The sequence below is a fragment of the Ambystoma mexicanum genome, chromosome 8 (genome assembly GCF_040938575.1).
Source record: "Ambystoma mexicanum isolate Mex_15411 chromosome 8, UKY_AmexF1_1, whole genome shotgun sequence".
NCBI classification, from domain to species: Eukaryota; Metazoa; Chordata; class Amphibia; order Caudata; family Ambystomatidae; genus Ambystoma; species Ambystoma mexicanum.
The window spans coordinates 1571851771-1571865085 of NC_090929.1; the positions used below are offsets into that span (position 1 = coordinate 1571851771).

Consider the following 13315-nt stretch of genomic DNA (forward strand, 5'->3'; position numbering starts at 1 on the left):
AGCTTTTCTCAAATGCAGCTGCACCAAGCGCTTATTGGCATGAGAACTAGCCCTGCATCACGGAATCTAGCACTCTGCTGTAGTAGGCCAATGGATTGTGGCCCATCGTGCTCTTTTGCGTAAGTACCGCAGTCATCAGCTGGCCATTGGAATGGGAGAACACGTAAAACAATTGGCTGTAATCGGGGGTAGCTAGCATTGGGACTGTAGAAAGGAGGACCTCTTTCAGATCATTGAAGCTGTTGAGCATGTCCTCTATCTATGCAAGCTTATGGACTTTTTTTCTGAGCCTCCTTGAGGCCCTGCAACAGGGAACTGGAGTACATGGCGTAATCTAAAATCCACACTCTGCCGTCTTTACACAACCCTAAACATTTCTGCATCTGACAGTTTTGGGCTGGGGTGGGCTGCGCACTGAGGCAGCGCGATCATGTATAATTTTCTTCCTGTGGACAGATATCAGCTAGCCCAAATAGAGCCCTTCTTGGAGGCAATATTGCAGCTTTGCCTGGTCTACCTTGTACCCCTTGTACGCCAGTAGCTGCAGAAGGGTTAGTCTTTCCAACACTATCAATTTCAACACTACGACCAATTCCTGCATGCATGCACTTATTTCCATGTGTGGGGCTCAGGCGTGCAGCGCTGGCTGCAGTGCAGATCTAGGCCTTTCAATATGCCTGCTACTATTTAAGATGGTGTTTGATCCCTAATGTACTCTGAAGCCAAAACATGTACCACCCTCCCTGCTCTATAGCCCCTGCCAATACACCCTATGACCTCAGAGTCCCAACTGCACACTTCCAGGCCTCTGCCTCACCCGAAAATGCTTGGGGGTCTGGGACGATCGTCCCTCCTGCCCATCAAGTTCCAGTAAGACTATTAAGATTTATCTTCTGCTATTCCTTGCTATTCTATTAAGTTATGTGACTCTATGAAAGGTCCATTGCTGGAGACAAATGTGTGACGTGTGGAAGTAGCTTTCATATTGTCATGCGACCTACCTACTCCCCTTTCAAGGTTTCATAAGTATACTGTAATTCTGAAGATGTTGGAGCCTAAGCATATTCCCCTTGTCCCCTCCATGTGAAATTGATCAAAATTAAGTGAATAGGCTTTGATTCAAAAGCCTGAATGCTTACAGATTTCATTCAGTTTTACTGCTGACCTAGGTGTGATGTTGATTTCAACCTGATGAGTTTTCAAGCATGTGATTGAAATCTACCTAGACTTGTGGACTCTTAATTGCAGGGAAGTAATTATTTCTGACACTGATATTGGTATTAGCATTTTTGATTTCCAGTTTCCAGTAATATTATATAAAAAGTTAAATTTCTTTTCTTTTATTGTAGAGGACGCAAGCGCTTCGTAAGCGAAGGAGATGGGGGACGCCTTAAACCAGAGAGCTACTGAAAATGAAATCTACTCTTTCATCTTTAGATGTTCTATATATCTGAATTGTAAGAGTTGCTTAGCACAGTTCATGTTTATGAAAGCACTTGTTTTTGGGTATAAAGCATTTCTGAAAAGTTTTATAAATTGACAATTGGAAAAAAGGAAAATTGTATTTGGTGTGTGACTAGGGCCAGAAAGAGTAACCACATGTCAGTGGTGTATTTAAATAAGCTACTCCTATGTAAGTGCCATATGTTTCTGACCTGACTCCATGTTCTTTATTGAAGTCTGACTGCCACTCCTACCTTTACAGGACAGTGTTTTTGTAGTGAAATCACTGGTTTATACAAAGCTTTATATAGGGGCAACGTTGCAGTAACCCCCTTCCCCCACCCCCATTCTGACTGCTGCTGCTGTCGAAATACTGTGCTTTGGAAGACATTGTCTTTGTTTAACAGATTTAAAAATGGGTTTATCATAAAATATATTGATCTAACCAGAGAGCATATCAATTTATCTTAATGTTTAGAGTGTTCAGTAAATGGTGGCTGGAACATCTATTTTTCTACAAAAAACATTGAAAATGTAAACAAGTTCTGGTAGAATATATACAAAGAAACTGTTTGATGCAACATGCCTTGCTTTGTGTATTTATTTTAACTGAATATGGGTTAATAGGTGTGGTACTGTGCTCGTTTTTGGTAGGTGTTTGTTTCTGTAAACATTGCAGATAAGCGTGCAGAGTTTGCAATTTTGGATGGCGTGGTAATTAATGTTTTTGTCCTACGTGGTATGTATCCTCTGGGTCCCAAGAAGAATTTAGACGTTTGCTTTTTTTCTAAAATGATCTAGTGATTGTGTGTGTGTGTGTGTGTTTTCGTTCATTGCTACCCACACACGTAATGGTTGACAAGGAGGAATCCCCATTATGTAGTAATATGATCTGTTGTACAGAGTATAAAGTTCCATCTTAAACAAAGGGTCTTTTCACTACTCGGTCTGTTAGTACTATACTTGCACTCTTTAGTGACCTAAAGGAATTGAACTGAGACTGCCTGCGGCATTCAAAATAGCATGCAGAGCATTTTAGCTTCCATTTTTTTCAAGTGGTCACCATGAGCATGGCCCCATACTTCAAAACCATAATACAACATTGGTAACATTTTTGTAGTGTAGAATAACAAAATGGTTGACACGTAGCAATAGGGTTGCAGGTACATCCCTGTCAACGTCCATTTTTGAAATTGAAAAAGATGGAAGACCTGTTATTCTAAGCAGATACAAGCCACAGACCGATGATTACTGGTAATAAGTTATGTTTGGTGTGTGTATTCACGGAAAGAAACAAGTTGCAAGGACGTTAAATTGAAAGCTTAACGCAACAAAACCCAGGAAAATTCAGCAAAGGCCACCTTAACTTTGCACCTCCTGCTACGCTGCCTATGAACACAATAATGATATCACAGTTTACAGCGGCCCCTTCTTGTGTTAAAATATACAGTGGGCACGGCCAAACGTCGTTGCCACTACCCATGGCCGGTTAGTGTTGTAATGTAATCAGTGATTCTATAGATGGTGTATTTAGTGATGTCATCATTGTGGTTATATCACTAATACAATCATATATGACTTCACTGATGGCATCACTAATAACCTCATATATGACGCCAAAAATTATTGAACTGATGGCATCACTCTAGGTACTTGCTCATCGTTAGACCACTGTTACATTCTACATATGTGATTTTAGCATTTTAGAATAGTTCATGACATTGACTTCACTGTGACAAATAGTCAACAGCTACACTTACGATAGATCATTACTTGTGATGCTTTCATTTGTAGGAACTTGCTAAAAGATAAGTATGAAGGAGTGAGAGATTGAGGAGACCCACTGCCCCCACGAGTCGTATCCCACCACCCAGGGCAAGATTAAAGCAGGTAGGAGAGTTAAATGACAATAGAGGACTGAGTCCTACATATGGGGCAGAAGCAGGGTGCAGCAGCGTGGCAAGAAGCATAGAGACAACTCCGGGCTATCCAAGTACAGGGTCTGTGATTGAAGGACCATCCATAAACCAGAAGAAAACTGTGTCTGTGTGCAGGAGTTCTACTTTGTTCGCTGGTGAGTGGAGCAGTGATGTCCTCTGTGGCAGCATCATTGTGGTTATAGGCTGTGCAACAGGGGGCGTGAAGTTGCTTTAGCTGAATTTCAGGTGTTTTGTAGCATTCATTTATCACCTTACCCTCCCTGCAACTAAAGTGTTTTCCTTTTAACTTCAGGTTTTCTTTTATAGCACACTGTCAAAATTTTCTTTGTTATTATCATTAATACAATTCTTTAAAAAAAAAGTATTAATTATTTACTTTAAAGTAAAAGAATACTGCTAAAAAACAATGTAGATGGAAAGATGTGTAATTCAAAATCACCATATCTTTTCATAATACTGTATGAATACGGAATGTTTTCAGAGTACTCAACAAATTAGGGTTGTGAATATAAATCCTTTTGTAGAGGAAAATGATCTCATTGGAGAGAAAAACTCTACTCCAAATTCTATGCGCTTACTTTCACATCTAAACTGGTTTCAATTCATGAGATACTAATCTAAAACAATACTGTTAAAAGTAATGACTTTATTGAATATTTCCCAAAAACAAAACATCAGTACTATGGACATTAAGTATTGCTAAAACATTCATTTTCTATACAGCATTGTACCTTTCACCTCCACAGCAAAGGTCTGACATGGCTGGTAACTTCCCGCCAGAACAAGCGCATTCAGGGACTTGTGAGGTCTGTGGACTGTTACCGGCTATGTCGGCCCCCTGCCACAGGGATGAAGGCCATTCACACCCTGGGGGTTGCGCAGCCAATCTCCCGAGGGGGGGTAGGCAGGGGGAATGCCTGCCGCCATATGGTCCCTTTTCCATGTCTTTGGCGGTGACCAGGAGACTGGAGGAGCACAGGAACCGGAGCATTGATCGCCAGTGCAGCAGGTACGTGGGGATGGAGGGAGGGAGGGAGTGGGAGAAATTAACAAGGGATTTTGGGGGGTGGGTGTTGGGGGAGGCTCCCTGTTTTCTCCCTAGATTAAAAAAATGGTGCCACCAGGGCAGGGCCTCTGGTGGCTGGGACAGTAGGCCGGAAATGTGAATTCTCACCAATTGTTCCAACCACCTGATTTGCTGAGCTCCCATCCCAAGGTGGGAATCTCCTTCACAAAGTAAAGCGGCAACAACTAAGCCCTCGCGTATTTATGAACTTGATTTTGCATCAGCAAATTCTAAATAGGCTTGCCAAATGTACTTCTATACATTGTATTTAGAAAAAAATACACAATAAGAGTATCATAAAATTTACTATATACACAAAGCCCGTGCTTCATTTTTGTACACACTTTGTTTTATTGTAAAACATGACATTTACAGGGCAGTTTATGCAAACTTCACCAGGAAACCGAGACTTGTAACGTAGCTGTCATCAGTTTTTACAAAAAAATACAAGCATGCCAACATTGTACAATTATTTTTGAGTGTAAATGTTTTTAATGTCTAGTCATTTTATTGAATTCATAGAGCGCCTTTCGCCAAAGGCAATGAACAATACATATTTTTAAAAAACAGTACAAATCGTCATGATGCAATATGAGCATAAGTACAAGTAACATCTGAAAGGAGAAGCCAGAGGTTTAAGAGACAAGGGAAGATAAGAGGTTTTGAGGTTTATTTAAAACATACGAAGAGATGAGGTGGAACTGAGTGAAAGGGGAAGAGAGTTCCAGTGTTTTGGGGTCCAGGAGAGTAAAAGAACGGAAACGAGAAGCACAGGGAGGTTTAGGAACAGTTAGAAGAAATACATTCTGTGATCTTAAGGGGGCACGGAGGGACATAGAACGAGAATAGGGCGGAAAGATGGAGGGGGGGGGGCCCAGACCATGAGTGCATTTGTAAACAATTGAGAGAAAGTGGTAAAGACGAGACTCAAGAGTAATGAAATGGATAGTAGTGAGGGTGTAATGGAAGACCGAGAAGGGGAAAAGAAGACGGATAGAGGAATTATAAACGGATCAAAGAGGAAGAAGATCAGAGGTAGGAAGACCAAGCAATAAGGATGAACAATGGTCTATGCGGGAAAAGACGGCAGAGAAAAGAAGACATTTCGTAGCATGAAAGGAAAGATCCGCGCAAGCACGACTAATGTTAAAAACTGCATAGCGACCAGAGCAGGAAATAGAAGAAATATGAAGAGAGAAGCATCAAAGATAACTACCAAGTTGCGTGCAGATGTCGAAAAGAGAAGATGAGGGAAAGGAGAGAGTTGGGGGAAGGAGTGGGAGAAATGGAGGCAGGAAAGAACAGGACCTCAGTTTTGGGGTATTGTCCTCATTTTCTACATGTCATCTGAACAGCAGGAAGTCCGTTTGAAACAGTTGAGAGCAGAATCGAGGGCGAAAAAGGAGAAAAAGATCTGGGTGTCATGGGTGTATAGATGAAGAGCTAGTGGCTGAAAGGGGGGCCCTGTAAATGGAAAAGAGGCCCAAATACTGAGCCTTGAGGGATACCATATAGAAGGGAGAGTGAAGAAGTGGCCAGTCCATGTTACGGAATAGGTCTGTAGCAAAAGGTAGGAACAGAACCATTCAAGAGCAGACCCTGAGATACCTAAGGTGGAAAGAGAAATAAGAAGAGGGTTTGTCCAGTGTCAAAAGCTGCAGACAGGTCACGAAGAATAAGAATGTTTGGAGTGACAGGCTCTGAGGAAAGAATTTTAGACCTGCAGAAGAGAAGTGTCTGTAGAGGGAGAAGGACGAACACCAGACTTAAGAGGAGGGAGGAGAGAATGGAGATTCAGGTAACTGGTTACAGGCAGCCTGTTCAAGAATTTTAGAAAGGAAAGGTAGAACAGAAATGGGGCAGAAATTAGCAGGAATAGATGAGTCAAGAGAAGGTTCTTTCAAGATGGGGAGACTAAGCACATGCTTAAAGGTAGCAGGAAAACAAGAATGTACAAAAGGAGTTAATAAGAGGCAAGGAAGAAGATATGGATATACTTGAGGGATAAGAGAAGAGTGGAGAGGATTAGATGAAAAAGCAGTAGTGTGAGCACGAGCTAAGAGGGCAGATGTCAGTTAGCAAGGGGAGAGAATGAAGAAAATGAATGTAGTGATGGAACAAGAGTGGGAGAAGGGGAAGGAGTAGCAGAAGGGGTGAAAGCTAAGCACAGGTTTGCTACTTTAGATGTGAAATAGTTTGCAAAATCAGAAGAGGCGAGAAACAAAGTCGTACGTTATTTGAATTAATAGGTAGACAAGAAAAGGTTTTCCGTATGTAAATGCATGAATACTTAACTACAAGCTACTCTAAGTACTTTAGAAATGTTATTTCAATTTGTGTTGGCCACCTACACATATAAGAAATTAATAGTGAAATGTCCTAATCTACACTTCAAGTTTAAAACTTTTCTTAAAAATTCTATTGTTCTTTAATACTTCTATTTGTACAGAGGCTTAATTTATATCTGTAGAACACCATTCTCAAGTTGTGAAACAAATGGTAAATAAGTTTAAGTACTTCAAGAACACCACAAAATGACGTTTAAACTATGCACCGTTACACAAATGGGCTAGGTCAAAAGACCATTAAAATAGACATCATAACTAGTAGTTAACTTGATTTTTTAGTTAAAAAAAAACCTAAAATGTAAATATGTTTCTGTATCACTAGGTTCCCAACATGAAGCGTTGAATACTTTTTTTTTTTTTCTTCTTCTACTAAACTGTAGTTAACTTTCATATATTTTAATTATCTTTAAATTGACATCAAAATACTGTGTACCCTTTTTTTGGCCATCTACACACAAGAAGTTAAAAACAATTTTGTTCATTTTATAAACCTGTATTTATTTCTTTGTTTTATATTTCATTTTAAAAAACGTCCAGAGTGTAATCACAGGGCACATTCCCGGACTGACTTTTGTAGAAATTACCATACTTGAAATGCAAGTACTTAGTAGGCCAAATGTTGTAAAGATTGTGTGATTTGGTTGGCAGTGACGCAATACTTTGTGAATGTAAGTGGGTAGAGGTGGCGGAGGCAGTGGTATGTTTGTGGAATCTGCTAACTGTTACATGTGTCCATGCTTCGCTGTTATGGTACTGGTGTTGGGTAGAAGTGCCGCTGGCTATTTTACGTTTGTGGATTGTGGTTTCTGCCCACATGTTCGAATGCATGGCTTCATTATGTTGTGCTGGGTGTGGGAAGCAGTAGACTCTTGTGTGCATGATAGAAGGTGTGATGGGTGCCACTCTGGATGATTTTGGATGCTGAAATCGTGGGTTTTTTTCCCGAACATTGTACTGAAGGTGCTTTGGAAGCACACGTGTCATGTATTAATATTGATATTTTATTTCTATCGTGCTTGTACAGATAAGGCAAGGGAGGGGAACAAGGGAGAACAAAACGATCTTACTAGGCGCAGTGACATTGAGAACGCACAAGTGCATGGGAGGGGAGGCGTTTATGGGCGGAAGAAGTAAAAAGTGCAGAACAAAGGAGAAACAAATAAAGGCAACAAATAGTGGTAGTGCAGCCAGCAATTAGCAAGTGCTGGGTTTAAAGCAGCACACCGGGTAGGGCCGATACGTGCAGGAAGAAAAGTGGGGGGGGGGGGTCTGTATGGGTACAGATAAAGACCCCAGTGCAAAGGGTGGCCTGGGGGCAGTGCGGGAGGGTGGCAGGGTGAGCAGATACCTGGGCCTGGAGGACAGAGGGTGGCAAAGTGCATGGTGCCAAGAGAGAACCGATCAGCAGGGGAGAGAAGGAGCGAAGGCAGAAGCAAAGAGGAATGTCTTGAGGTGCTTCTGGAACCAGAGATGGTTCTCAAGTTTTAGAGTAGCAGGGAGGCTGTTCCAGTGGGAGGCCCCTGCCGAAGACTGAGATCTACCCCATCTCGTATCTTTAAATCCTCCTACTTCCCGTCCCCTTTCCTCCATACTTTTGAGACATTCCGTTCTGTGGGATGGGACCGGATGCTTTTTTTTTTTTACAAAAAGTGCTCAGCTTTTTACGCGGGGTACTGCACGTGGCCGTAACCCTGCCCTCCTTAGCTCCGCCCCATGCATCTCCCTTCAGTCCTTTTCTCTGTGTGGTCGGGGCTGGACGCACTAGCATCACTGGGAAGACCTTTTTCTTCCCGTTGACCTTCTCTCCTGCTTCGAATCTGCGGTCGCGTAGTCCTCCGTCTATGCCGGAGCATCTGGGATTTGTCACTTGTTCCTCTTGCAAGCGTTGCTTCGCTAGGGCGGATCCCCATTCTCTCTGCTTGGAGTGACTGGTACCGGAACACCGTTGGAATTAGTGTTCCTTCTGCGACACCCTTTCGGTCCAGGCACTTCAACGTCGTCTTCGTCGGTGGGAGGAGATCTTCCAGAAAGTTCCTCCATCGCATTTCCAAATCTTCATTGGCAGAAAGAATTGACCCCACGGTAAGTTCCTTACTTTTCAGGGCACCCCAGCTGGGGGACTCCTTCCTGGGGTCCGCCAGGTCCAGGAGGATCTTCAAAAGCTCTGCTACCAGTGTTCTCCCTGAGGTGCCTCGCAGGCCTAATAGGCGTACCAAGGGTCTCCGCAAGGGGCCTGCCTATACCGGATTACGATCCGAGGTTCTCCGATCAGGTGTTAATAGCCAGCATAGTCATTGCTGAGGCTTTGGGTACCGGGGTTCGCTCTGAGGTCTCCTTGTCAGGAGCTTCCCAAACAGTTGAGGCTTTCTGTACTGAACCACGGTTCGAGGCCCCTCTCAGGGGAGCTATTTTAGACTGGACTCTGTTCCAAGGTTCCTCTTAACGAGGCTAAGGTGTGTACCATCAGAACTAAGAGGCCTGTTAAGGTCTTGTCTGTGAGGTGGATTCCTTAACTTTCCTTTGCTCGCGGAGTCACCGGTTCTGTTGAGGGGACGCAGGGAGAGGTTGTCGACCGTAACTCCTGTTACCAGCTTTGCTGAGGTTCCTCCTTTTGGAGGCTAATTCAAGGGACAGGATGTCCAGTAAACATCCAAGGCCCCATAGTACCGGCTCTGCCGAGGATCCTTGTATCGAGGCTAAATTCTCTGTCAAGTCCCCTGACCAATCTGTGGAGTCAACTGCCTCATCTACACATGTGACGCAGTTCTCCTCAGGTGTTCACAAAATGGCAGGCCTTCCCGTGTACTGCCATTTTGGATTCTTCCCTCACACCCACGCTATCGACGGCAGGTGCTGGGAACCTTCTTTTCGGTGGACAACCTTTTCCACGCGACAGTGTGAATCCGTTCTGCCCTTCCTATGACTGGTGTGCTCGGATGCCGCTACCACATTCGGTCTCGCTTCCTCCATCTGCCCCATTGGTCTATGTAGACCCGGTTGTTGGCGGCCCTCTTGGCTGCCCTCCTCACTGTGTTCGTGGGGTTATGCTCCTCATGAGAGGTCTCTGCCCACTCCAGCGCCTAAGGTCTCGGCAGAGGATGCCTTTTTTTGGGAAATTTCATAGTCTAATGAACTCTGATCCCATGAGGGAGTACTTTTAAGGCCCTCTTTAGGGAAATCTGCCCTCGGACTCTGGTTCCTGTCACGGCGCCTGTCGCGCTGGCGGCAGCACCTAATCTGCCTCCTGGCCCTCCTCCGGCTCTTCCGCCTCTGCCTCCCTTGTCACTGGTACTAGCAGAGCGTGATGTCAATCTGATGCCGGCTGCGTCCCAACTGGGGGATCTGGATTCTCTAGACAACCCTTTGGCAGATCAGGACCGTGAGGACCAGCCCCGCTCTGTCCAAGCATTTCACGACCGGGTACTGGACATGTCACTCATTGACATACCAGTGCCTGAGGCACCCGCTCCGCAGGAAGGAGTGCTTTCGGGGGGCGCTAACCTTGTCTCCACACGAGCGCACCAGCCTGTTCCTTCAGAGGGACATCCTGGCCCAGGCACGCAAGTTCTGGGATAAACCCCACACCGGGCTGAACGTAAATAAAAGGATTGACGCCTGTTACAGGTTGCACACCTCCGAGGAAGTAGCCTTGGCGTCATGCCCGCTGCCGTCCTTGACGGTGGTAGCGGCTGCCACTCTGCAAGCGAAGCCGGCCTCTGCGACTTCTGCGGCTCAAGTTGTGTCCAAGGAGGACACATTGCTTGATTCCTTGGGCAAGAAGATTTTTGCCAATTCGACGCTGCAGTTGCATCAGGCTAACCGAGCTCATTCTGGCGGCGGCGAATATGAAACTGTGGAGAGATTTGGCTGACTTCCAGGAGTTCATTCCTGTTGACAGATTGGAAGACTTCAAGGGCGGTTTATCAGACACCAGGGTGTTGGTGCAGGATATGCTGGAGGCTACTGCGCACCATGTCGACCCCTCGGCTCGAGGCCAGTCTCGGTCCTCCTCAGGCTTCAGAGGGTTCCGGGACCACAGGTCTCGTAGACTGATGCGCCGAGGGGTAACTCCCGTCGAAGACAGCAACGAGGTTGGTTTCGAGGTTGGTTTTTCTCTCGGTCTTCAGCCTCCACTTCAGGGACGGGAAGTCTCTCTGCCGAAAAAGTCTGCAAAATGATATTTTTTGGCACTCGCATGAGACTCCGGTGGGAGGAACAATCTTCTCGTCTGGAGGTGTGGCAAACCATCACCGAAGACAGGTGGGTTTTGTCCATCACTCGGGCGGGCTTCCGCTTGCCCCTCCCCCCTACCCTACCCTTCAATCCTCCCTTTCAACAGTCGGGGACGCCCTCCCTCAGAGCCAGGGTCCAGATGCTTCTAGATCTCAGGGCGGTGGAACCTGTTCACCTAGTGGAACGAGGGGAGGGCTTCTACTCTAGTCTGTTTACGGTACCAAAACCCAACCAGGCTGGCCTGAACACCATTCTAGACCTTTCCCAGTTCAACCTTTTTCTTCCCCAAGAGAAATTCAAGATGATTAAGCCCTGCCAAATAAAGTCCTCTTCAGAAGGGTGACTGGCTCAGCATTGTGGACCTTCAGGATGCATATATGCATACCCTGATCTGGAGCCCGCATCGGAAATATCTGCGGTTCTATCTGGGAGAGGAGCACTACCGGTTTAGAGTGCTCCATTTTGGTCTCAGCTCAGCGCAGCGTGTCTTCACGAAGATGTCTGTCATCACGGCTTTCTTAAGGCCACAGGGTTTTCACGTGTATGCATCTTTGGACGACTGGCTTCTGCTCAGTCCTTATCCGGTGAAAGCCTTGAGCAAACTTCAGTCTCTCCTCCATGACGATCTGTCAGGACCTGATATTCCTGGGTTTCTGTTAGAACATGATCAACTGCAGAGTGTACTTGACGGACAGGATGGTGGATCTCTTAACCACGTGTCAAGTCTTCATTCGGTTGGAAAGCATGTCCGCCTGGTGGTCCTAGAGGCTTCTCGGTCTCATGGCCCCGTGCGTGCTTGCTCTTCCCCTTGTGCGTCTCAAGATGTGATTTACGCAGTTGGCTCTTCGTGCTCCTGGCTTCAGGCAGTGGACCCAGACACCAAAATGGTTCCGCCCTGCATGATGACTTATCTCCTCTGGTGGTCTTCTTCCAGCAATCTGTCGGTCGGTGTGCCTTTTCAGGAGCCCTTCCCTCCGGTGACCATTACGACGGACTCCTCCCTTATCGGGTGGGGTGCGACGATGGATCATCTTCAGGTTTTCAACCTATGGTTGCTGCAGGACGGACCATTTCATATAAATTATCTGGAGCTCCTAAGGATTTTCCTGGCGCTCAAAGCTTTCAAGCCAGAGAATGTGCACAAGGTGGTCCTCGGTAGCACGGACAATGCAGTATTCATGTTTTACATAAACAAGCAGTGGTCACCCCTTCCCCCCCCCCTTGTGGATTTAGCCATTCAGATTTGGGAATGGACCATTCAGCACAGTGTTTGGCTGTTAGCGGTACAAATTCGGGGCCAGCTGAATGTAACGGCAGACTCTCTCAGCCGGTGAGCGGTGGTCAGCTACGAGTGGGAGCTGAACACAGAGATCCTCTCTGACCTTTTTCGCCTTTGGGGCACTCCGGAAGTGGACCTCTTTGTAACGTCATCGATCAGGAAACTTCCTCTTTATGCTTCCAGGAATGAGCTTGGAGCTTCTACCCTGGGGGATGCTCACGAGATTCCGTGGCACAATATGAGGGCTTACGCCACCTCCCCCACCCCCCTCTTCCTCTGATTCACCAGGCGCTATGCAAGCTCAGGAACACGTCGAATTGCACTCGGTGGCCAGCCAAATTCTGGTTTTCGGAGCTTTAGCATCTGTCAGTCTGACTCGCTGATCAGGCTTCTGCTGATTCCCAACCTGCTTCACCAGAGCGATCAGCAGATGTGGCACACCTCCCCACAATCATTCAGCTTGGCGGTCTGGTGCCTGAGTTCAAATCTTTAGAAAGATTAAATTTGTCCGCAGATAATATGGGTATCATCCAGACGGCTAGAAAACCTTTGACCAGGTCTCAGTATAGGAGCAAATGGCTCAGTTTCTGTCATTGATGTTTAGCAAAAAAGCTGGACCCCAGAGAAGCTGCCATCAACACAGTCCTGTCTTTCATTTCTCATCTGGCAGCTTCGGCATGCATGTCTTGTCTTGCAGGACTTATTTGTCAGCTATTGCCGCTTACCTGTCCACGGACTCTTGCTCTTTTTCTTTGACAAACCCTGTCATTAAAAGGCACTTTGCAGGTCTATTTCATCTGTATCCACCTGTGCACAACCTGCATCCTAAGTGGGATCTGAATGTGGTTCTGCTTTATGCCACAAACCCTTTGAGCACATGGCTACGTTGTATTTGGAATTCCTTTCATAGAAAATGGCTTTTCTGATTGCGGTGACTTCGGCAAGGCGTGTAAGCGAGCTTCAGGCCTTGTCAGTAGAACATCCATTCCTCACCTTTCACAAGGAT

At 45.7% G+C, this 13315-nt stretch overlaps 1 protein-coding gene across 2 annotated transcripts in view; it reads left to right on the plus strand.

Annotated features, from left to right (window-relative positions):
• PDCD4 (programmed cell death 4) overlaps positions 1–2024 on the plus strand; it is a 525005-nt gene extending 522981 nt beyond the window's left edge. For both annotated transcript variants that reach the window (XM_069611774.1, XM_069611775.1), the window contains exon 12: positions 1350–2024. In XM_069611774.1, coding sequence (XP_069467875.1) covers positions 1350–1410 — 61 coding nt within the window. In that variant the 3' untranslated portion in view covers positions 1411–2024. The remainder of the gene's footprint in view (positions 1–1349) is intronic.
• The last annotated feature ends 11291 nt before the right edge of the window (positions 2025–13315 follow it).